Here is a 19,131-nt window from a genome sequence, read left to right as displayed (position 1 = left end):
ATTTCCCCACAGGTGAGGTAGGAAATTAGATTATGCAGTCCCAGAAAGAGGAAAGGGACCATTTTAACTTTCTGCTAACATCTTGCCTTTCTCTTTTCTAAAATGAAAAAAGTTGGAGTGAGTTACCATTTTACTACAATTTAGTCTTTTTTTAAATGGGCAGGAGAGGCATTTTTGGATCTGCCCCATTTATTCAATATGAGACATCATGTTTAGGGTTTTCTGTTTTCTTTTTTTAAAGTTTTTTAGGGTTTTGGGGGAGGTAAGAAGGACGTGGTTTCCTTTGATGACTGAGAAGCACCATTATACACATTTCATTGTTCTTTGCTGAAATGAAATGCCACTTTCTAGGCTGTTGAGGCATTTGGAGCCATTTTCCCCAAAGCTGGATGACTCCAGGCTGCTCTGTGTGTGTTTCATTTGTCTGCTGCTTAACTCTGATGAGCTAGACATGTGGGAGGGGAAGGTTTTAGACTCACTGTTAAGGTAAGTTGGATCGGCTGTCTTACTGATGAAGTGAAATTCATGTGTGTTGGACGAACAGGCTTTGCAGGTTCTCCGAGGCTCTTTTTTGTGTATTCCTGTATTTAAAACCCTGCTGCAGGGGGTTGACATTGTTGGGAGTCAGTAAGGACCATTTTAATCCATAGTAACAGCTGTGTCCACATAGGTGGCTGTTAGATTCTGAAGCATTTTTTGAAAAAAAAAAGATTATTCAGCTGCTGCTTATATTTAAAAATTATTTAGGAGTAGAAGACGCAGTAATTCATAGTCTAACCTTTCTGAAAATTTGATGAAAGTTGTAGGCTTTCTTTGTCAGAAAAGTGCTTCTGTGCTCAGTTTTAGGCACTGGAGCCCCCGAAACACATCATTACCAACCTCAATAAAGCACTGAGGCCAGCTCTCACGTGATATTTCAGTCATTAATTCTTAAGCAGTTTTTTGAAAAGAATTTTTAGCTTCTAAATATTCTTTGTAAACATTTACTGTATATTTTTTTAAACTGGAAAAATAATTGTAATGTGTAACTTATTCCGCAAAGAACTTACGTTCCTAATAGGTTAGGTGCTCCTAGAAAATATGAAAAAGACAATGGTCAGAAGACAGTCTTTCACTTTTTAAAGAAACTTCTAGATGACTCCTTACTGGATAGAAGTGGAAGAAACTCACCACCAGTTTATTTTTTGCTTAATAGACCACACTAAGACTCTAACATAAGAGAAAAAAGTAAAAAGATAGTGCTTATGTGCGTAGGATGCTTTTAGTATTGACGTGCTGTATAATTTCCTTTAACCTGCTGCTCATTTCAGGTAAATTTATGAAATTACCAAAAATTATGCAAACTGCATGGCACTGCATTTATAAATATTAAGTCTTTAATTTGTAATCAATATAAAATTTTTATGCTATTTGTAAAGAGTTTACTTATGCATGTATCATGTATAAACATGCTGAGCTGTGGAGTTCAGGATTTTGTATGGTAGCTTCAACATTACAGTGATCAAGATTAGATCTTTTCCCACCCTAATTGCAAAAAGATTTAATTGACATATAATGAATGACATATTAGTTCCAGGTATACAACATAATGATAGATAACTTGTACACATTGGAAAGTGGTCACCACGGTAAGTCATCATCTGTCACCATACAAAGTTACCAAAAAAATTTTTTTGTGTGTGATGAGAACTCTTAGCAACTTACAAGTAGGTAGAGTTTCATTTTGAGTTACCTCTTGAAGGATTACTTTAAAGGTTAAAAAACCTATGCTAGATAAGAGTAATTTATTATTAGATGGTCTTCTTGCATGTGTCGTTTTCTTAACTTAATGGTAAAGTTGAAGGAAAATGCTTTTGAATTGAACACATACACGATAGCCAGGCAAGTCAGAACTTTCTCTTTTCTTCCAGATAAAGCTTCACCAAGAAGGTTGCCCAGGAAACGGGCACAGAAGAGATCGGTGGGATCTGATGAGTAAATGTTCTTTGTGCAACAATTCGGTCTTTACTTAACCCGCCCTAATGTTTTTCGGCCTGATGGGAATTAGTGCAGAGAAGCCATATCACCATAGAAGGCAACTACTACTTAATGTGTGGACTGAGCAATCAGAGTCTGTGGCGATAACATTGCTGAAAATGCACTGCATTTATTTTTCTAAAGTAACAAATTTGGTTTTTTTAAAACCATTAAAATCTATGTGAGTGTGTGTGTGTATGTATGTGAGCAGTTGGTCTTACCAGAATCATTGTTGAACTATCTATCTGACGCATGCCTTTAGAATACTAAATATAATGCTATTGTCTCTTCCTTTTGGACATTTTCTGACATTTTCCCCCAAAACTCAGCATTTGCCCAGTATGACTGTAGATGTCCTGCCTTGGACTGTTTTTAAAGAAAACGTTTCTTCTTTAGAATAGCGCAAATCCCGCTTGATGGCACAAATTTGTATGTTGTTGCTGTTTTACAACTAGTATTCTAAAGGCACGAGCAGGCGTAGCTGCTTTTTAGCAGTAGAACTGTTTTGGTATTTTGCTGCTGTTTACTATAATGCGCACCTTCCGAAACCTTCCCAAATAAGTTCAAGGAATTTGGGGATCTCTAGCACCAAAATTGTGAAACATGAAAATTCTGGTTTTGATACATAAAACCAACTTCACTCTCTTTTTTTAAAGGAAAAAAGGTACATATGTGGAAACTGAGTTGTCCACTGTTCTATTTCTGACCCAAGAGATAGCTCTGGGATGATTTTTAGACCACTCTGTTTTGTTTTTTTAAGAGAGCATTTTCCTCTCCTTAATAGAAGCATCTTGCTTAAGAAAAGTTGCCTTGGTCTACAGACTAAGCAAAATTCCAACTAATCCTAACCTGTTAAAGAGTTGTTAGATAATTTTTAATGGTTAACCAATTGTTTTTTATCTAATCTTTCTTTGGGGTATTTTGGTTGTTGATTTTTTTTTTTTCCAAGTTAATCTGAAGAACTCCAAAATTTTAAGCACTTAAGGTATCAGAACCAAAATTAATTGGGCTTCATAAAATCCCTCTTAGTTGCCCTTGCCCTAGGTAGTAAATTAAGTTCGGCGTTATTGTCAGGCTGGATAAGCAGCAGAGTAAAACAGTATGAACACATCCGAGGCTTTTCCCTCTGTCTTCAAGTCATATTCTCCCACGTAATTTTGTAAGGAAATGGTAAGTGAAATTTTAGTAGCTGTTTAATTCCTGATCTGTCTTCATTATAATGAACTGACCCCTCTTTACTATAATCCCCACCTGCACCCGTGCCCACACAAAAAAATGAAACAACACAAATGAAAAACCTTTCCAAGTTGCTTAAGTCCTTAAACATCTGAGCCAAAGACAATGACGATAAAACAAGTTACTGTAAAGCTGTTAACCGCTTTGCAAGTAGGGCTAAGGTGTCAAATTAACTATATTGGCAGTGCTGAGCTATAAACTTTCTATACCTGTAATATAAAGTGTTTGAGTTTTTAATTGGGCTGTATGATCAGTAGTTTAGTTTGGAAAGCTCTGTGAGCTCTAAGAAACCGCATGGTTTTTATTTGATGTAATATAGGAGACCCTCCACCTTCTCAAGGAATATTGATATATTTCAAAACATTTTTGTGAATGTCCAAATTTGTGAAATTACTAGGACATAATGAAGTAAGGTGTAATCAAAAAATTTAAATGACCTCTACAGAGCATTTTATTGAATTCCTGGTGATACTTCGGCAATGGCAAAGCCACGCTGAGTTGCAAGTGCCAGGCCTTCTGACTCCTGAGTAATCTGCCTTATATGTATTAGACCTTCCATATCTGAGGTTCAAATTAGCGCACGGAAATTATGTCATATTTTATTTTTTAGCATAGATTGGGAACACTTAAATTTTTAAGTCCTCAGATGCCAGGGGTCTCTGTAGTGTCAGTGTTTAACAGAAACTAACTCCATAATGAATGGAATTCAATTCCACACATGGTTTGTTCAAGCACACTTACTTAATAAGTAGCCTGTTTTTTAAATGTCTTTTTTAAATGTAAATATTTGAAGTTTTTGTTTGTTTTGATATATTAATTTGCTACACCAACCATGGTTTCAGAATTCATCTTTTGAACAACTTGGTTCCAGAGTCTGTAAAATGAACTGAGAATCTTGTGTATTAAGCCTGTCACTGGGACGTGTGAGAATAATGTGTTCATAAAGCATGGATCTCACCTTGGTTGTACAGCTGCATCATTCATTTCATGGTCTTACATAGTAAGTGACTTGTAAGACTGTTCCTGCCCCCTTGAAGAGGGAAATGGTACCTCCAAGGTAGAAGCCTGAGGAAAAGAGAAATCAGAGGGAAAGGATCATTGACTTGACTCTAGTGAAGTTTTTCATTTTAAATAAGCTTCAGAAAATAGTGACTTTGATAGGAGGAAAAGGCAAATTTACATCTTAAAAAAAAAAAAATTTAAAAAGCCACTGCCCTGCCCTAAAGGTGTATTTGCAGTTCATGAGCCTGGAATTGTGTTTTGGCTCTGTTGGGAAGAAGCAAACGGTGGTGATGTGATATTGAAGCCTTTCCTTAATGACTGGTGCTATTTTGGAGGTACAGGAGTAGATAAATGTAACAGTATGTGAGGCTCTTATATAGCATTCATCTTTTGTGGTACAATGATATCCATACCCTTGGTATGAAGGAAAATTTATTTGGCTAGAGCATTTAAATAACTTTTTTTTTTTTTTTTTAACCAATGAACTTGGCACAATACACATCATTTCTGCAAGATTTTGATAAATTACACCCTTGCGTTTAAAGACATTTCCAGATACACTTGAAGTAATTTACCACAGTTTTGGACGGCATCATTTATAGCTGTAAAATGAATAAATTTGCTCTAATTTTATTAAATAAAATCTTACTTTTCTTTGAACTAGTATCTCCAGCTTAGTGAAGAGCAACTTGACACATAAACAAGACCCTGGTTATTCAAGTGAATGGAATGTTGATCTGTATTCGTAAGATCATCATCCTTAGAAGAGAACAGGAGGGAAGGACAAAACTTGGGGACTGACTTGTGAACATCTAAATAATTTCTTCAGGACTCTTACTCCTTTTCCATTTCCACAAAAGGCTGGACTTACACAGTAGTTAATTACATAATCCGAAGTTTTAGAGTTTTTTTTTCTTTTCTTTTGGAATCATATAGGAATATGATTAGGGTTTGGGTACCAGTTAGCTGCTTTTTTTTTTTTTTTTAAGGCAGTAGGAAAGGAGCTCATTTATTAAACATCAGCCATGTACTGTGTTCCGTTGGGCCTTTCCACTTATCATCTCATAAACCTTCACAACAACCCACTGAAAGAAGGTGATAACTGTTCATTTTATACACATGGGAAAAACCGAAACCTCCGAGTTTAAGAAGCTCGTGCGAGGTTTCGTACTGACTCTGGATTCAGACCCGTCTTACTCTGGATCTTATATATTCTCTTCCCTGTACCAGGTTTAAGATGGAGACTTTGTAAAACCAAGCATTCGGGCAGCTTAAACAAATACTTGGTTTTCTAGAATCCAGCGACTAGCAAGTTCAAATAACCTCATGGTTATTTCAAAATCATGGTTAAAAACATTTTCTTCAAGGTGGGTTTTCTAGTTTGAATTTTCAAGGACTGAAAGACTCACCTTCGTGTTAGAGGTGAGAGTGATGGTCTCCCTGTTCTTGGGCTACACACACACGGGGATGGAGCTGGGAAGCAGGTTAGGCATCTGTCGTGTCTTACTGTTCAGACAGCGGTTTCCCTCAGTAGGGCACAATGGAGCATTAAAAAGGAAACCTAGCATCACCTGGGGAACACAGGAAGGACAGCCCTTATTTAAAGTTCAGAAACCACAGCTGAAGATGACTTGGCTAGGCCCTTCTTGATCCCTGCCGCCCCTCACGTATCTTTCTGTTACGGTACCTGTGAACGACTGATGACCTCATCCTGTCTCATTGGCCTGTCTGCTGGGCCATGATCTTTGTGTCTTGCTGGCCTTTTGTCCCGGCTTCTAGTTCACAGCCCTCACGTGGAAACCTAACACAAGGGTTTGAAGAAGACAAGGAAACGTGGGCCAGTGTTTACTGGCCGTCTTCCAGAGGGCTGTGTTCAGGAGTCCTGCTGATAACCCAGTATCTATTGTTGGCAGTTCTGTGAGGCTGAACAGAGAGAGGTGGGGCCGCGTGGTGTGCCGGCCTGGGGATTAGGGCGGAGTCTGCCCTGGCCAGGAACCAGTGGTGACGGTGAGAAGGCAGCTCACCTCTGGCGTCTCGGTGTGTTTTTTACATTGAGAAATACCTGGAAGTCCCAGTTTGATTCGTACCTTTGCCTAATACAACGTCAAATGATTTTTTCTCCTTAAATCTAGTTTACTTTAGCAAAAAGAAAGAGGACTGAGGTATATAGAATGGACTCGCATCGGTCTGCTTGGGTTCAAATCCCGGCTCGCTCTTCTGAGTTGGAGGCACTGGGCTTCAGCCTGGGGTGCCTGACCCCCGGAGTTATGAGGTGCCGAGGACACGGCCTGGCACGTGGGTGAGTGCTGCCACAAACGCCGTGTTGCAGGAACAGCCCGTGAAGCGCGCGCGACGCAGGTGCGGGTAGTGCTTTTTGGGCTTCGTTGTGGAGTGATGGTTAAACTCTACCGAATAGAAAAGTAAAACAGTGTTCGTTTTTAATGAAAGAGTAAACGCCTTAAGATGGACATGCAAGGGGGCCAGCTCTAATAATGGGTCTACTAATGAACCAGCGTTCTGGGGCTGCCCGGGGTGTTAGAGCCTGCACACGCAGCTCTCGGAACACTTGGGGAGGCGGCACACGTTCCAGTGATGCCATCGCCCGCCGTTCAAAAAACATTTCTGAAACGCCTCTCAGAATTTCTTACAGCCTCAGACCGAGCCACCCAAAGATCATCGGCCTTAACGTTTTTTCAGAAATCCATTGGTCCCATCATCCATCTGAATCACATTTGTCAAAACGGGTGCTCAAGCTCTAAAAGCACGTTAGAGAGGAGCGTGAGAAACGAGTTGGTCGGGAGCAGCGTTGGGGGGGCGCAGATGCGCGTCAGGTCGCCGCGGCCCCGCACGCCGCCTCCGGCCCGACGCCTGCGATGTGCTGCGCTGCGGCTGGCGCGCGAGACGCCTTACCGCGTTCTGGTCGCGCCACGCAGGACTTGCTTGGCAGTTTCTCTCCGAGGTAGGCCCCTTCTGTGCCTTAAGTCAGGGTACCTGTCGAGTGTACGTGAACGCTCGGCGCCCCGGAGAGCGGGCAGCAGGCCTGGGGCCCCTGCGGCGCCGGGCACTTGAGTGTCAGACTTGCAGTACTTTCCGGTCTTGCGTGACTTTCTCATCCTGTTCACGACCGAGTGACCGTCTCACAGTTAAAATACCGCTGCGTGTTTTCAAAATGTGCCCCTGCGAGGGGTGGCCTCTGTCCCCACGGAGTGGAAGCGCGACCCGGAGCGGCTGAGGCTGCCGTCCTGAAGCTGCAGGGCGCACGGTGGCGCGAGGGTGGCTCCCGTGGGGGACCTGCCTTCGTCGCATTCCTCCCGGACAGCACACCTGCTGGCGCCTGAAGACTCTCCTTTCAGGGACCAGCGGCGAGAGGCCGTGGCCGCCCCGCCGTGTCTGTGCCTCGAGGGCTTGCCCGCGCCCGCAGCCGCCTGCCCGGGGCGCCTCCGTTCCTGGCACCAAGTCCCGTCTCCAGATACTCGGGAGACTTCTCTCCGGGCCTGGCCTCCGTCCCCTCCCCCCCGTCCTCCCCGTCCCGGCTTCTGTCCTCCCGTGCCCCTGGGCGGAAACCTTCCCGTCTTCAGTCTGGAGTGTTCTCGTGCCCCTCTGGCTGTTACGGTTCCGGTCCTCCTGGGCTTCGGGCTTCCCCTTCTTCACTGGGCCTTCAGTCTTCTAACTTCTTTTCAACCCAGCTTCTGCCCCAAAGACCTCTCCTGGGACCTCCGCTCCCTCCTCGCCAGCCTTGACCTGTGCGTCTAGCCACTGGACGCCGGCCCTTGGATTCCCCCTGCCCTTCTAACTGCCCGTGATTCACTTTCACTTAAATGTTTTACTGTAACCCCAAACCAACAAGTCACCGATGTTTATTTCCCTCCATAAATCTCTGTCCTTCTTCAGTAACGTGACTCCTGTTTATCCAACATTAAATCTTAAAGAGGCCCAGGTACAGTGATTTGCCCTTAAATATTTAATACATTCTTACTAATTTACCTCTGCTATGAATTAAATTAGATTTCAGTTCTCTCCATTTCAAAATCTTAACAACTTAAGAACTTTAAAGAAATCCGAATCTATTCAGCATAGGCAAAAATACCTCTGGTTCAAAATACTTTTTTTTACATTTCCTACTTCACTGCAAGAGGTCTTGGGTGTCTGCTATTTTAATTCTAGTGGGCAGTGTATTTTAATCAGGCTATTTATGACAAAACGTTCTTCTGCAGTGTGGGTTTTATCTGGTGACTGTGAGAAAGTTATCTGGCCACCTTTAGGACTGACTAGTTAATGAAACATTTGAGAAAAGTTCCTGCTCAGTGAGTATTTGGAAATCACAGTTTTTCCAGTTTGGTAAACCCAAGAACACCCTTTTTTCTTGGTTATTTCCATTGGTCCAACCTACTGCCTAAACTCATCTTCAAACGCATCTTTTTATTTGCATATCACTAATTAAAGCTGATCTTGAAAGGATTTGCATTCAATACAGAATGATTTGTAACGTGCCAGTGCGTTTTACTGCTAGGTCTTCATCTTTGAGCACAAAGTGCATCTAAAATATTAAGCAAAGAAGGGAAGCTATGACCTTGATCTTAATTTCTCTCTGGAATTTGTAAAAAGCTTTACATATTTTCAACATACAGAATTTAGACATTTCAAGTGACAAGTTTTGTTTTAGAATGAAGAAGACTTAAGATGAGCTTTACATGTGCTGTTTGGCTGTGAGCTCTTTGACTTTTCAAATGATGGTCATAAGACACCTCCCCCCGACACACACACACACGCGTACGTATGTACGTGTGTGCGCATATTAAGTTTCGGTTCCCAGTAATTAGAGACTACATACTCTGACCGTTTAAACGTTTTTAAGTAAGCAGAGATGCCTCTTTGGTTTAACTTCATCAGTATATCACTGAGTCAGTACCGAGAATTTCCTTCTTTTCATGATTTTGTTGTAAGTGGTAGAGCTGAATTAATGTGTTCTTCATAGAAAAAGCAACTTTTGATTAGAAGCTGTGCATACTCTGGCGATTTAGTCTTTGTAACTATGTAATATTTTTAGTCTTTTCTGCTGAAAGGAAATGAATCAAAAAATATTAGGGCAGTAAGAACCAGCATTTTAATTTCTTCTCTACAATGCTTGAAACGCTCAGTATTAAGTAAATTTCAGATCAGTCCAAAGTCTGAAAAGAAATACACAAAATGCTAAAGCAGTTTTTGTGGTAGAGTGGTGGATTTTTTTTCCTTTTCAAAGTGTTTGTAATGTGCTTATATTTTAGAATGGAAGAAATAAATACAAGTGTTAAATTTATTTGAGCCTCCTACGATGAGTATAATAATCGCAATGGTTGTAGGCAGCTTGGCTGTAGCCCAGAAAGAAAGTGAGCCCATTCGAAAACTTAGATGTTTCTGTCGCTTTACATGCTCAGAGAAAATCAAGATGGATTGGTAGAAAATCCTCAAAAGAGGTTTCCTTGGACGGCACCCAGGCTTGCTTCTCATCTCTTACGCCTTCACATTAATAAACCACCTGCATCTCCATCTGGGCCTGTGCCAGCCCGTGCTTGGCACTGCCGGCCCTCCCAGCCCTGGTGCCCACGCGGCCCCACCCCCCGCCGCGGCAGTGACTCCCTCTGCCCAGACGCCCCCTGCATCGGCACCCCCCGCAGCCTTCCCTCGTCCAGGGCGCCTGCCCTCCCGACGCCTCGCGCCACCCTGGGTGTCGGCCTCGTCCCTCACCGCTCCCTGGCCCTTCCGCTGCCCGTCACCCCCTTTTCGAATTTTAAGCTTCGTGACAGCAAGAGTTTCCAGTTACCGGGTCCCCAAGTCTTGGAACGGTACCTGGCATGTGGTAGGTGTTTAATAAATACGAGTTAACCTCACAGCCCTGCAGTGAAGTAGGTAACACCCCCGTCTTGCAGATGAGGAAACTGAATGTACAAGACCAGTGACGTACTAAGACGCGGTCGAGTGTGAAGTGGCAAAGCTGAGACTGGAACGCGGGCTGGTCTGTGTCCAGAGCCTTCGCAGAACCCTGTTGCCTCCCTCGTAATACGGAGGTTCTCCCGGTGGCCGCACGGTCCCCATTCACCGAAAACCCAGGAGAAAAGAGGTCGACTTGCCGGCCTCATCTGCGCGGTGAGGATTCTAGGGAGGGACGGGGGCTGCAGCCCCAGCAGGCGGCGTTTACCAAACAGAGCCAAGGAAACTGGCAGGCGAGTGCCCAGGAGCTGCCGGGAAGGTGGCTCAAGTGAAATCCCGTGGGTGAGTTCCAGAAAAGGAAGTGAAACAATGGGGTGTCACAGCCGAGCTTCACACAATCAAGTAAGTTCCCAAATCGTGAGTGAACTGTAAACTTAAATAGTTTTCGTTAAACGTATAATCCAAGTTTGGCAAATTATATCAAGTTGAGACAATGAGATAAGGTATCAGAGGTGACAGCTCCAAAAGGAGAGTTTCAAGTCAGGAGGCTAGCCGTGTCATTAAGACTTAAGAAAAAGTTGCTAATTTTCTTACAAGGGACTAGTTCATTACCTGCATCATAACTTTAAATCAGTAGTATTCCTTCTCTGCAAGAATCCTCCAAATGACAGGGAAACATTTTAAAGCAGAACCCTGACCCCCAGGCCCCCTGAAACCCGTCTGCGCGGGCATGTTCTGCCGTCCTCTGCTGCTCACGGCTGGTACAGCCGTGCCGGTTCATTCCCAGGGCCTCCCCAAGGCATCGCCAGGAAGACTGTTAGGAGTTGTCCTCCCCCAAAGCAAGCCACCTCCTCCAAACACTGCAACCCACCGGCCTGGGCATCCTGTGCTCCACCTCCACCCCAAACCAAACACGGGACTAAAGTGAAAATAACTGCTTTTGCTAAGACGTCAATGAAGTGACTTGGATTGAGTGATCATGTCACCTGGAGAGCTGGCCAAACACACACAGCACGTGCTCTCTGGAGCCTTGTCTCCCAAGAGAAACTTGGTCTCAGACAAAGCCACTGCCCGTCTGCTCTGCCTGCGCCCCGTCCACACGCACGTGTTTACTTCGGATGCACTCGTGAAATACTTTCTCTCATTGGATAGGAGTATGACGGTTAACGGCCCTTGTTTGAATCCAGACTCACCCACTTAGCAATCTTACACAAGTCACCTAATCGGTCCCACCTGTGTCTTCTTCCCTAGAATGGGGATAATCGTAACTAAAATTGTTAGTTATTAACGTTCAATCAATGTAAAGCCCTCACTATACGCCAAGTGTTTGGTTGGATTTGTTAAAGATACTGCATGAGAAAAGCAAGCCATCCCAGTGCCTGGCGCAGAGTAACCTCATTTTCACTACTAGGAATGTATTTTTTCCTCATTCCATAAACAATGTTCATTTGTCAGCCAACTGAAAACCATCATCATCAACTTTTTTTCCCTAGAATGGTGAAATTCTGTTTAAAAGGTGTGGTCCTTATATTTCTTTCTGTACTTAATAGAGCCTCATATAACATTAGAGCTGGAGAGAATCCACAGAGTCATGTAGGCCGGCTTTCTGGCCACCTGGCCAGGCGGCCTCCCCACCTCGGACAGCTCAGCCAGTAGACAGTTCTTGCTGGAGTCCAGATCGGCTACCCTGTGTCTGTGTCCTAGCTCCGCCCTCCAGATCACCTTTAAAAATCTGCTTTCTCTCCCTTACAACGGTCTTTTGTGTGCGTGAAGACCTCTATCACGCCTTCCTTTGTCAAAAATCTTTTATCCAGGCTCAAGTAAAAAGTAATAATAACTACCTCAACCTCATTTTTTCCCAAGGAAACAGCGCCTTTATTAAAATGATGGGAATTGTCTGCCCACTTAAATCTTACCTATTTTATTGAATAATGGAAATTAAAGGGTCCAAAATGATTGCTTGAGATAAAGGATGAAAATAATTGCCATTCCTTCTCCCTCCAAACGAATCACTTCAACAATTATTTCTTGCTCTTAGGCGGCATTCACCAACCTTGCTGCCCGTAAGATTGGGGGTGAAGGGCTGGAGGTTTGCCTAGGGCGCCGTGGCCAGAGCTGCCGAATTCCGCCCAGGAATCTGCATTTTAATGCCCGCCACCAGTGCTCCCACAACTGCACTGCAGAACATTCGCCAGGAGAGTCTGGGTCTCGCCTGGCGGTCCTGCTTGCCCTCGGGAAGCCCTGGACTAGCTTGTGGCAGGACAGCGCACGCGCCGCAGCCAGTGGTGTCAGCCTGGACCTGAGTGGCCCCCCTGTCCTTGTACAGAAACGGGGCTGCTTCACTGCCCCCCGCCGTTGTCTCCTCTCCTCGTGTTGGATGCCTGAGGCCAGCTGAGGATGGTGGTGGCTGCCGGGGAGGTGGTGAGCGCTTCCTCCGACCCGGGGCCTCTTCTAAGCGTCTCCCTCGTGTTGACTCTCAATGCTCGGGGCCCCCAGCCTCGTCTGAGGAGGATCTAGTAGCACCAGTTACTGCTGAGGGATGTAGACCAAGGTGTCCATGGACAGAGCCACTTGCCCGCGGCCACCCGGCTCCTGAGAGGTGGCGAGGCCCCCCGGGAGCTGACACAGGCGGCTCTGCCCCGCACCCGGACCCCGGACCCGCCCCGCCAAACCCCAGTGTCCCACAGACACCTCAAGCTCAACGCGGGGCGGGGGGCTCCTTCCCTGAACCACCTCCTTCGGGATGTCCTGACTCCGTGGCGCCGTCACCTCCACAGGAAAGCCCCTTCTGACGGGTCCCCCTGCACGTCACCTGCTAACACTCCCTGGGACGCGGCCCTGGTCCCCAGTGAGTGGGCTCCCCGCGGCCGGTGAGCAGGGGACACAAGCGGCGCCCACGTGGTGGCCGTGCCTGCGGTGCCACCGCCGGTCTGGTCCCAACCCCGGCCACGAGGCGCCACCGGGACCCTCGGCGACGGCCCGGTCCCTCCCACGGCCTGCAGGAGCCGGACCCAAACCTCTGTTGCTGTCTCCGTGCGACCTCTGAACCCAGGCCCGCTCTGCCCCCAGCCTCGAACTCCCGCCCGCCCGCCCTCCGCGCCCTCCGCCCACACGCGGCGCCGGTGCCCTGCCCTCACCCGCCCGGCCGGCACCGAGTCTGGGAGCAGCCTTTAATTTTCATACAGTTTGGAACTTGGAGAAAAGCTGCGAAACACTGCACAGGAATTCCCACACCCTCCGCCTTCACCCAGATCCTTAACTGCTGACCTTCGCTACAGACAGACCTGCACGAGACCCGCACCGTCCCTGACCCCTCCCGGGAACGGGCACGCGCTCTGACCAGGGCATGTGCCACACCGGTGCAGTGACCGCCAGGCCACAGGCCACGGCCAGCGCTCGCCACCTGGCCCAGCACCGCCCCCGGCCCGTCCTCCTGCTTCGGGGGCCGGTCCGGGTTCACGCCGTCCGTGCACTTGTCACGTGTCCGTGGGCCACTTGGGTCTGGACGATTCCTCGGCCTTTCAGGACACGGGCGCCTTGAGGGAGGGTGGGCCGGTAGCTCCGCGTGTCCCCGGCCGGGCCTTGTGTGCTGCGTCCTCGTGACGGGGCTCAGGTCGCGCCCTTTCGGCAGGAGACACGCGGCACGGCGCCCGGCCCTTCCGGTCGGTCCCTGTGACATGGGCGCGGACCGCGGGCGAAGGTGGGGCCCTGCGCGGTCTCCCGGCTCCTCCTCCTCGAGGGAAGCTTCCTTAGGCCCCGCACGCCCGGCGCCGGGCTTAGGTCAGCGGCCTGGCCCGCCACGCCCCGGGCACCGACCTCAGGGGGCCCAGGCCGCCCTGCCCTCCCGCAGGCCCCAGTCCAGACCCGGCACCGAGCAGGCGCTCGACAAACGTCTGCTGAGTGAATGCAAGAGTGAGTGAGACTCTGGGCGCCGCTCTAGTTGCAGAGCCGAGCCCTCCAAGTCTCTCCGGACGCGCCTGGGTGGGTTTTTGCTTTACGCCTGGCGCGTGGCTACGCTTTGGGCTTCGTTTCATGCCAGATCCTCACTCAGAGCATTAAAGTCTGACTAATCCCAATAAAGATTTCTTCTGGGAGTCGCAGAATAGACTCATTTTAGAAACTGGCCCCCAATCCGAGACTTTTCCATTTGTTTCTTCATGGGGGGGCGGGGTAGGAGGAAGGGGATTCTCCGGGGCTTTTGGGCACCTGGACCCAAAAGAGCAGCACGAAGCGTCACTGGGCCCCGGCCTCGCCGGCCGCCCCGCGCCCCGACCCCGCAGGGAGGCCGCCCAGGAGCTGACCGTCTCCCTTTGTTGTTTCAGACGCAGGAGGGGGGAGGCGCACTGATGTCACCGGCCCTCCCGCAGCGCCGCCATCCCTCGCCACGCGGGCCGGGCCCCGCCACCAAGGCTGCTTGCTGCAGAAGGACGCCGGCCTCCCTCCTCGTGAACCTCGGGACGGCGCCGGCCCCTCGGCGGGCTCTGCGGAGGCGCCACCGCCGCGCTGGCTGCGTGGCAGGGCTCAGCGGCCTCCGTAGCGCAGCTGCTGTGCGATGTCGTCCTCCGCCCGCGGGAGGACGCGTGGACCCGGGGCCCCACGCCGCCGGCTGCTCCGTCTGGCCTGCGCTTCCCCGTCACGGGGACGGCGACCCGGGCGGGATGCCAGCCCGCGACGTGGAGGCTGGAACACACACCTTAGCAGCTGCCGGTATCGACGTAGGGGATGTTCAGAGACGAGCCGGGCGGGGAGGGCTTGGTGCCGCGATGAGGGATGCTTCGTGGGGGACGCGTCCAGGTGACAGGCCCTTCCCCCGGGCGGAGGCCCGCGTCTGTGTGCTGGGCTCGCGACAGGCTCTTATTATGCTGATGTGAATTGAGTTGAACTGCACTGAATCGAATTGGACGGAAATAAATTGAACCGAAAGGCTACCGACAAGCGTCCACCTCTTGCTGAGTGCCAGGCCCCGGGGGTCAGGGATGCACAGGACCGTCCCTGGTCCCTGTCTTTGCACCGGCCAGGCCGTAACTGTGCGGCAAGAGAAGGCCGGGCCGGGGGCGGGCTGGGAGGGGGGCACGAGAGGCGTCGGATTGTCGGGGGAGGTGCTCTGAGCTGAGCCTGCAAGTGCAGAGCAGGGGGGGAGGCAGGAGCTGAGGAACAGAAGAGATGGCGAGGAAGGGGATCCGGCCGGTGGGTGATATGGACACAGGTGCAGAGACACACTCGCGTGGGGGAAGCGCGTCTCAGGGCTGGCCCGTGAACCCCACGTGTGGAATCACCTGGAACATCCTCCAGACCTACAGTGGAGTCTCGGGGAGCTGGCCCAGGAATCTGCAGTTTCAAACAAACTACAGGTGGATTCGAAGTTTGAGACTCGCTGAGGGGTGACAGGGGGCCAGGCAGCGCTTTTCAGGGGGTGGGTGCGTCGGGGTCATTCCCGAGCCAAGAGACACTTCAGAGCACGTCGGCCCCCTGAGGGGCTGCTAACTCTCTCCCACCCCGCGCCTCCGCCCTGGATTCTAGGTGTTTGATGAGCTCCCCGGTGAGTGAGGCTGCAGCTGGGACACGGGCACCTCTGAGGAGGCGCCGATCTGAGGTTTGGAAGATTCCAGCCAGAGCGAAGGAAGCCCCACGGCTCTTCTCAGGCCCTGGGGGACAGACGGTCGTGATCTTTGGGGCACTCAGATCTGACCAGATGCACCTTCCTTCTCTCCACACCCATCCTAGGTTTCAGGCCCAGGAGCGTGGTGCTTAATACAATCACGAAATGCCTGGCGCTCCCGGATCTGAACGTGAGGCACCCGAGCCACGCTGCCCAGGGGTCCCGGCCGGGCAGGCTGGAGGTCTGAGATCCAGGCGTCGGCAGGGTTGGTTCCTCCTGAGGCCTCCCCCTCCTTGGCGTGTAGATGGGCATCTTCTCCCCGTGTCCTCACACGGACCGTGCACACACATCCCTGGTGTCTGGGTCCAAACTCCCCCTTCTTATAAGACCAGTCAGATCGGATTAGGGTCACCCTAACTTAATCACCCTTTGAAAGGCCTCTCTCCAAATACAGTCACATTCCGAGGTGCTGGGGGTTGAATCTGGGGGGGCACAATTCAGCCCATAACAGGCAGTATTTCCTTAGCTATGACCTTGATCATATACGTGGTTAAGGGCTTTGATCGTCTAAGTACCATCTCTCAAGTTGAAGCTGCCCTTCCTTACCTCGTGGTCCAGTTAGCTTTATCTTCAGATAAACATGTAACATTTGCAGCCTCCAAACTCTAGAAATTTTTAGATTTCTAAGCAGCTTTTTGGTGAGCCTCTATCTCTAGTATCAACACAAAATTCAACCCTGGGCCCAGTGCTTCCCAGCCGACGCCAACCTTGCAGTGTGACATAATGCAGAGGGCCTTGCCCAGCAACCCTGGGACTCCAAAGGCAAAGCAGGACCCTCGTCAGCAAGCCTTCCTCACCCACGCACCGGGCCTCTGGCGCCTCCCGCCTCCCTCGGATGGCTCCTCGTGGACCGCTGAGGAGCCCAGGCCCCGCCAGGCCAGCGCTCGGGTGGAGAGCCACCGTCGGAGGGAGGGACGCGACGCAGGCTTGGCAGTAACAGTCCCAGCTGCGATGTCCCCTCCCCGACTCAGGGTCCCCGCTGCTTTTCAGAAAACGGAAAGTCTCCAAACGAATAGATGATAGATGACAATTTTGTGTAACGTGTGGAAGCACTCACAGAGGTCACGTCAGGGAGACTATGAATCCTTTCCTCTATAATCAGAAGGAGAAGGAAGGCTTTTCCGTCCCCAGCTCCGTGTGACTACGGCTGCCACCGTCCCGGTCATGGCACCCTTGAAGGGGCCTCCCTCTCCCCACATGTCCCTGAAACAGAAGCTGAGGGTCTACTCGGTGAAGGCCGCGGGTCTCAGGGAGGCCTGGGGACTATTATTTTAGGCAGCTTCGATGTACTTGAAGCTCTGTACGTACCTGATGTTCTGGGAAAGGGGCAATTAACACCCATTCTGGAGACAAAGACATCAAATCCAGAGGAGCCGAGTCACCGTGGGGCTGGGATTTGAACCCAGGTCTGTCTGGCTCCGAATCCCATCAGCTGTCCCTGTGTCGCCCTCAGGACACCCTAGGCTGGGCAGGCCCAGCCTTCTGCACAGTAGGAAGCTCCGGGGAGCTTTAAAAACCCTCGGCGTGGAGCCCCACCCCAGAGACCGTTTAATGGGCCTCAGGTGAGGCCCCATCACCGGATGGGAACAGTCCCCAGGTGACCGTAATGAGCCGCCCAGGGAGAAGCCCCGCCTGACACGCGCAGCACCTGCGAAGGTCGGAGCCACAGCCTATGCTCCCTGCCCCCCGCCAGTGGGTGGACTCATTCACTGAGAACTCGCATGTCCACGCGGCCTGGGCAGAAGCCCCAGTCCTGGCGCTGACCTGCTTGACGGCTGAGACCCAAAACTGTGTCCCTGCCCCGCTGCCCAGACCACACGGCCCGCAGGGCCCGCCTAGCCGGGCTCTGTCCCCGTCTGCAAAACGCACACCCCGAGTCACTGCAACGTGCAGGCGCCGGGCTGAGGTTTGGAGGGGGCACAGGATAACTGCCCCGCGCGTCCTCCAGTCTAGCGGAGGAGACACAGCTCAGCTAAACAAAAGAAACGGGGAAAAAGGACAAATACATCCCACCATATGAAAAGAACCAAACAAGTGCCCAACTGGCGGTGCCCCATCGGGTGTGTGGGCCCGAGCGACGGTGGGCACAGGGAGGAAGAGACAGGTGTTTGCTATCGAGAGATGAGTGATTGTGAGCCCTGCCTGATCGCACACACGTGTGCGCACACACACACATCCCCCCAGGCTTCAGCGCGAAGCAGGTTAACCTTTTTGCAGGGGCAGAGAGGGTGCCGCTTCCTGCTACTACAGGCAGCTCTGCAGGCATAGGGAGCGTGGTTTCTCTGCCCCAGGGGTAACCCCATAAAGCTGCTGGGAACCCCCTTTCTTCTCTCTCTCCCCCTCCCCACCCCCATGACCTCAGGGCTCCCCAGAGCTTCGGCTCCTACACAACTCGCATCCGGCGGCAGCCCTCACCTGTCCCCTGAGCTGCGGACGCCCCGCCTGGACGCCTGCCCACCGGACGCCGCAGCGGGCCCCGCAAACGCCCCCTCCCCCCGGCGACAGCCCCACCCCCAAGTCCTCCTCTGCGGAACTTTCCACCCGGGCAGCTCAGGGACAGCCGACTGGCCCTCTGCTCCAAGACTGGCATGTGACCCAGAGGTGGGCACGAGGCTCCGGCCAGACGGGTCACTGCCGGGTCCCCGGTGAGAAGGGGCAGCGGAGTAGCTGGGCTGGGGGACAGGAGGGTGAGCTGCCGGGGAGGCCGAGCGGGGAGAAGGCGGCTCTAGCACCGGCCCCGGGGTGCCTGCACCCGCCGAGCGCCAGGCCCCCTCCCGGCCTCCCGTGCAGCCACTAGCACTGTCCCATGTCTGCATGAGCCGGTCCGAGCTGGCTTTTGTCCCTTTTTGCCATCAAAGGCTCCTCGAACAAGATGAGCCCACGGCCTCCAGGCCCAGCGACCAGCTCCTGGCCGGCCCCCCGGCTGCCCTGGTGGCAGCGCCGCCCGCGTCCGCCGCTCCGACCCGCACCCCGGCGCCTCGTCCCCCCGCGTCGCCCGCGCCCCGCTGCACCCCGGCGGCCCCCTCCATCCCCCTCCAACCCCCTCACCTGGGCCCGGACGACTTCAGCCATTTCCTCCCTGGGCCTCCCGGCTCCGCTCCGCCCTGCGCTCCGCCGCGGGATGTTTCTAGAACCAGCTCTGATCCGACAATCGACCTTCATCGACCCCCTCCTGACGCCGGAACCGCGCTCTCGACCACAGCTCTAATCCCCGGGCTCACGTGCGCTTCTCGCTGTCCCCGCCAGCGTCCCGGCCCGGGCCACTCAACGGCGTCGTCCCCTCCGAGGGCGACTGGCCTGCGCCTCCGCCC

General features: G+C 51.0%; 1 protein-coding gene and 1 long non-coding RNA gene across 4 annotated transcripts in view; one reads left to right on the top strand and one right to left on the bottom strand.

Moving 5' to 3' along the window:
• Positions 1–4,731, top strand: part of SSR1 (signal sequence receptor subunit 1) — an 18,526-nt gene extending 13,795 nt beyond the window's left edge. The window contains exon 8 of one of the 2 annotated variants that reach the window (XM_036868151.1): positions 1,911–4,731. In XM_036868151.1, coding sequence (XP_036724046.1) covers positions 1,911–1,978 — 68 coding nt within the window. In that variant the 3' untranslated portion in view covers positions 1,979–4,731. The remainder of the gene's footprint in view (positions 1–1,910) is intronic. The other variant, XM_036868150.1, reaches the window with a different exon arrangement.
• LOC118903277 lies at positions 2,885–19,131 on the bottom strand. 2 transcript variants are annotated; one of them, XR_005021762.1, is made up of 4 exons: positions 18,869–19,131; positions 5,942–6,659; positions 5,664–5,825; positions 2,885–4,317 (listed from the first exon to the last, which is right to left on the bottom strand). It is a non-coding gene; the product is annotated as an uncharacterized LOC118903277 (long non-coding RNA). The 2 variants fall into 2 exon arrangements; XR_005021763.1 differs by having other exon boundaries at positions 5,942–6,055.

This window comes from Balaenoptera musculus, chromosome 11, assembly GCF_009873245.2.
Source record: "Balaenoptera musculus isolate JJ_BM4_2016_0621 chromosome 11, mBalMus1.pri.v3, whole genome shotgun sequence".
In the NCBI taxonomy this organism is placed as follows: domain Eukaryota; kingdom Metazoa; phylum Chordata; class Mammalia; order Artiodactyla; family Balaenopteridae; genus Balaenoptera; species Balaenoptera musculus.
Note: the sequence above shows the minus strand (reverse complement) of the source record. Positions and strands in the feature narration are given on the sequence as shown.